The sequence below is a fragment of the Halyomorpha halys genome, unplaced genomic scaffold, assembly GCF_000696795.3.
Source record: "Halyomorpha halys isolate HHAL.00 unplaced genomic scaffold, Hhal_1.1 Scaffold674.1, whole genome shotgun sequence".
Classification (NCBI taxonomy): domain Eukaryota; kingdom Metazoa; phylum Arthropoda; class Insecta; order Hemiptera; family Pentatomidae; genus Halyomorpha; species Halyomorpha halys.
Window position 1 is genome coordinate 499,772 of NW_027106114.1, and position 6,105 is coordinate 505,876.

At 26.9% G+C, this 6,105-nt stretch overlaps 1 protein-coding gene across 1 annotated transcript in view; it reads left to right on the plus strand.

Annotated features, from left to right (window-relative positions):
• Appl (amyloid-beta-like protein) overlaps positions 1–6,105 on the plus strand; it is a gene marked incomplete in the record, with an annotated part of 301,509 nt that overhangs the window by 292,072 nt on the left and 3,332 nt on the right. Inside the window, 6 exon segments of the mRNA XM_067053656.1 lie at positions 471–597; positions 1,168–1,383; positions 1,661–1,998; positions 2,226–2,323; positions 2,899–3,055; positions 5,001–5,191. Coding sequence (XP_066909757.1) covers positions 471–597; positions 1,168–1,383; positions 1,661–1,998; positions 2,226–2,323; positions 2,899–3,055; positions 5,001–5,191 — 1,127 coding nt within the window.

The following is a 6,105-nucleotide window of genomic DNA, read 5'->3' on the forward strand; positions in this document are numbered from 1 at the left end:
TGCACCAACTTGAGGACGATAGAACGAAAACTTTAAAGTAAGCTTAATTTGTAGTAAGAAATATAATACAGTTTTTATAGCTTCTAATCTCCCATCCCTTATCAAACAGGTTTCTCTTTCTGACTCTAGCATGACAAACTAAATTCATATTAATGCCAATAGTTATATTTATTATTTATTAGATACACTAATATCCACCTTGATCCAAATTAATATCTCCTTTGTTGTTAGTAGTAAGTAGATACTTGATTACTGTTTTTGCACAGTCCAGTATTTTACCATTTGATTATTAAAAGATGATCATAAAACAAATTAGATTTTATTTTCCAATAACTAATCTAAATGACCTTTAAAGTACTTATATTGATTATTACACCATAATTAAAATATTTTTATAACTAATGTTTTAATATTTAAAAGTATCTTTACAGTTGCTTGTTTTAAAATTTAATTTTAATGTTTTCTTCTAGGTTTACCCAAAGCATGATATAACAAACATTGTGGAATCGAGTAGATTTATTAAAATAACAAACTGGTGTAGAGTTGGTCATTCAAAATGTAAGCATACCGCTTGGGTTAAGCCATTTAGGTGTTTAGGTGAGTGAAAAATACTACTATATTTAATCATTAGGTAATATTTCAAGGTTTTTCTTAAATTAATTTATATTAAAACTGATGGAATGGAACATATCCAGATTTAAGAACTTGTGACCACCCAAGACTGCAACTAGCATTAATGAATATAAATTAATATTTTATTTTATTATAACGAGTATTTTCGAAACATGGAAATAATAACAAATATTATTTCAAATAATATTACAAAATCCCATGCTTAAATTAGATCTACAAAACATTTTCATGGCTATTTTTATCATATGTAATCATATTTACAGTTATTAAAAAAAAATACGTTAAACACAAATTAACTAATCAAAAAGAGATATGGAATGATAATATTTGTATTTTAAAATTAAAAATTAAATCATTTATATTAACATTTTAATTCACCTGACATATGGCTAATTCTTAATTCAATAGTTGAAACAAAACTATGGAATATGCATGTCTCTGTTTGTTTAAATAAAATAGTATGTTTTCAGTTTTTTTTACAAAAATCATATATAGTTGGAAGTTTTAATAATCTTGTTAATATTAAATTTACAGAAGGTCCGTTTCAAAGTGATGCCCTACTAGTACCTGAAAACTGTCTTTTTGACCACATTCATAACCAGACAAAATGTTGGGAATTTGAAAGGTGGAATCAAACAGCTGCACAGGCCTGTTTAGATAGGTCAATGTCTCTTCGCACTTTTGCTATGCTTCTTCCTTGTGGAATTTCATTGTTCTCAGGAGTTGAATTTGTTTGCTGTCCATCTAAAGGTAAAATTTATAAATATAAATGAACTCTTAGTTATTTGTATGCTCATTAGTTGCTTTTTTTATAGTTGTTCTATTTATTATTTTACGTTTATTGCAAATTTGAATTTCTCATCAATTAATAAATTTTACTATTCAATAAAAATGTAATTGCTCTACTTACCAAAAATTGAACCATCAAATTATATATTTCCAAATTATTACCTGCACTTCTCTTGAATTTCTATGTTTCAAATCCCTATTAAATTGCATCATTAATTATCTTAAGTTGCTATTTTAGCAGATAAGATGCCACTAAAAAAAACAGTGGTTCCAGCACTTCCTATGGGTGGATCTGAAGTATTTGATAATGTTGATGATGGTGAAGATGACTTGGACCCAGATGACGATGAAGACTCTGAGGATGATGAAGAAGATGATGACTATGATGGTTATGATGATATCTTAAGCTCAAGTACCACCAGCACACAAGCACCAACAACTGAGCCACCTAGGCCCACCACTGGTATACCTACACCTGATCCATACTTTACCAATTTTGATCCACGTGCTGAACATCAAGCTTACAAGGAAGCACAGCAGCGCTTGGAAGAGCTTCATCGAGAAAAAGTCACAAAGGTAGTTTTTTAATTACCAGTTTATTATTTAGATTATTTCAAATTAATTTTATAGTAATTACATTCAATTATTAAGACAATAGATTTCTTTTAATTTCAGAAAAATAATTTATTCATTCTAGCCACCTTTAGGTATTTGTTATAAACATACCATTATGTTATTTAGTATAATATTTGTTTTCCTTCCAATTTTCTATTTCAATATTGTTGTCCATACTTAAATTCTAGGTAATGAAGGATTGGTCTGATCTTGAAGAAAGGTACCAAGATATGAGGAGCTCAGATCCGAAATTAGCTGAAGAATTTAAACAAAGGATGACTCTAAGGTAAATTTCTGATTTTTTTACTTTCAAATGTAAACAATACTATATTATTATATGTATAAAATATTGAAAAATCTATTATTACTTACATTAGCTACTAATTATTTAGTATTTGTGTAACTAACAATTTTCAATTTCAAACAACAACTGTTCTATCAATTGACTGACCCTGCAATGAAAGGAAAAAAATTGCATTTGGTTATCAAATTACTTCATTATTTCATTTGTTGTTTATTAAATGCTCATTTCATTAGAGTAGCTTTGGCTTCAGGTCATATTACTTTTTCTTAGTTTATAGAAATAAAATACCATGGAGTTAATTAGTTGGAAAAAAGATACTGATTTTATTTTCCAATAAAATTACCCTGTTAACCTCTCTAGTTCTTTTATATTATCTCATCCTATAACATAAAATATCAGTGAGTAGTAAAATGTTCAGAAAAAGACATATTGTGTAATATAAGAATGGTGGTGTTTTAAAATTGTTAATAAGTTTGAAACATAATTTTGAAATTCAGAATATTTTGTTCCAGTAGCACATTATAAAATATTCTAGTAATCTAGTAATTTAATTGCAGGTTTCAGCAAACAGTTCAATCATTAGAGGAAGAAGGAAATGCAGAAAAACATCAGTTAGTTGCAATGCATCAACAACGAGTTATGGCTCACATCAACCAAAGAAAGAAAGAAGCAATGACTTGCTATACACAAGCATTAAATGATAGCCCAATTAATGTAAGTTACCAGTTTTATATATTAAACACAACAGATAAAACTAAATGAAACTGGCTTCATGGAAAGGAATACTTCGGTTTTTTTAATACAAGCTTACTATAATAGTAAGAACATTTTATAAACTATCACTGCAGTTATTTACTTGCTTGGTGACATGTTGCAAATGTAAAGTATTAATGGGAATGAATGAAACATAAGTTACTTTTTAACTCTGCTGGTTGCTTCAATTTTAATGCAGAACTGCCAGTTTTCTCTAGATTTTGTTGGGAATGGGGAGGAGGATAAACAAAAGAAGAAAAAAAATGTTTAAAATAAACAGACTATGGCTCAGAAAGCTCTTTCAAAAACATTGTTGAGAGTTCTGCCAAATATTTAAACTGGTGAATGACAGAAGATTGGCTCTTATTAACATTTTTTAAATGTATAACTAAAAAATCAAGTATTCAAATACCTACTGAATCTTGTTGCTACTTTAATTTCTAAAGCAAATTTAAATAAATTGTACATACAATATCTGCTAAATTTCATTCATTTTAACTGCCAACTAAACAATACTGATAGATAGAAATCCAAGACAATTAGAACAGGAACACATTGCAGCAGTCTAAAAACTTTACTACTAAATGAATAAATGATTTGGCAGCTTACAACATTACCAGAAACAATTTCAATTTTCCCTACATGATTTTAGACTGTGGCATTTATAATTACTTATAAACACTTATCACAGAATCTCAAAGAAGTAGACAAATTTATGTAACACTGCCCTCTTTGACCCCATTTGACAGGGTTGACTCACAGCAATTTTATTCGTATTCAGGAATTTTATCCTTAATCATTGAGCTACCCCGCTCCCTAATGAGTCAATATTAACATATATTATTTTAAAAAATTAATATTTATTAATATGTACTATAATTTTTATTTATTTATAATATGATAATATTAAGGTTTATAATTATGATTTACAAAACAAGCAAATATGTAAATATGTTTATGTTTTACTTACTTACTTTTTTTTTTTCTGAGTGAGTAAGATGTGAACTATATACAATCTAAACTTGAAACAAAAATACATCTGTTATTATTATTTATATTTAAACTATTTACTGTCTAAAACTAAAAACAAAAATACTGACATATTATTTACATCTGAACTATTTATAATTACGGACTATTTACAGTATGTAACCAGAAATTTAAATATTCATATTATTATTATTTATATTTAAACTATCTACGTAATAAAATTACTTTTTACTAACTTACAAAAAAAAAAAAAAAAAAAAAAAAACAAGATTTGTGAGCTTTATTAAAACCTAATTTACAAAATTCAGGATTTCCTGGTCATTGTTCACGAACTATGGTGATTGTCTTTCATTCGATCTCGTGGCATACCATTTTTGAAATTTTTTTTATGGGTATTGGAATTTTAATGGAAATGCTATGGTGCCTTAATGACCATTTAAGCCACTGGAGGAAGGTAATTGGTCATGCTAATTAATTATATAACAATATAATTACATTTATAATAAAATATAATATATAAAATAAATACATACCAGATTAAGATTCCATCTTGCATGAAAAAAATTTTTTTGAGCGAAATCCCCCCCCAAAAAAATTAGAAAAATGATTTTCTTAACTAAATATTTAAAGAATTATTTAGTTTTAATCATGAAATTATGATTAAAACTAAATCATAATGTCCCATTGTACCTTGCTGAAATCAGGTTGGTCCCCTGTTACCTGTCAGCAGCCAAATACTACATAACATAAATGTAAACTAATGAATGGGTTAATAAAACATATTTATTTTTGAAATTTTATATTATAGTAGGCAATCAATTTATTTAGCAATGAAGTAAAATAAAATTTACTTAAGTAATATAAAAAGTTTAAAATTTGATAATAATTAAAATTTTCAATATTAATTGTCTTTTAGACACATCGTGTACAAAAGTGCCTTCAGAAACTGCTTCGAGCACTTCACAAAGATCGCCATCACACCATTTCTCACTATAGACACCTGCTAACATCAAGCCTGGAACAAGCTGAACGAGAGAAATCCATCACTTTGGAACATCTTGTAGATATCGACCATATGGTTAATCAATCATTACAAATGCTTGACAGGTTGGGATTTATATTTATTCATTATCTCTTATATACTTAATTATAAAATTTAATTTAAAATTAATACACAAAAATGTTTAGAAAATGACCAATAGTCATTTAATTTCACTATGCAATGCAATAATCCAGAAGAATCTCTTTCATTTTAATTTTGTAATATTAAATTTTATGCATCCTATAAATGATGTGGCATGTTCATCAGAAAAATAATTTCAGCCCCAATTGCGTTAGAAAAATTAAATCAAGAGGTTTTTCACATGTTTCATCATTTTGATTTGTAGGCACTTGTCATTCGCTTATTCAATATTTTGAAAAACTGTGAGAGAATATTTTTGATATCTTTTTTAAAATACTATGTTTAGTATTCCACATTTCACTCTTTGACCATTAACTTTATTACTATGAGAATTTCAATTACTAAATATCTGTTCATAGCATTTATTTAAAATTTAATCAGTATTACAGAAATAGTAAATGTACAGTATACATTACACAGATAATAATTGAAAAACTGTAATGATTATAATAATAATTACAGGGATAGAACAATCATTAGGTTTATTTCAGTTATTGGGCTAGAACCATCATTATAATTACATCCTTCTAGTTATCCAGTGGTAAGCATAAAGGACTGCTAGATAAATAGTTTGGCCTGGTTATCCCTATTTATTTATATCAGTAGCAGTAACTGTTACTAAAGTTGAATAGTGATCTTAACAGTAAATGTTTTATTGTTATCATCAAATCACAAAAATAATAAGATTTAGTTTATTAAACATGATTGGCAAGATCCAATAAGAATAACATAATAATATTGTAAAATATGTATTGGTGAGATAGTTATAGAATACTGAAATTTACAATAGGATATTTTATTAAATATGAGTTATGATTAATTGCTTTATTATTATTCA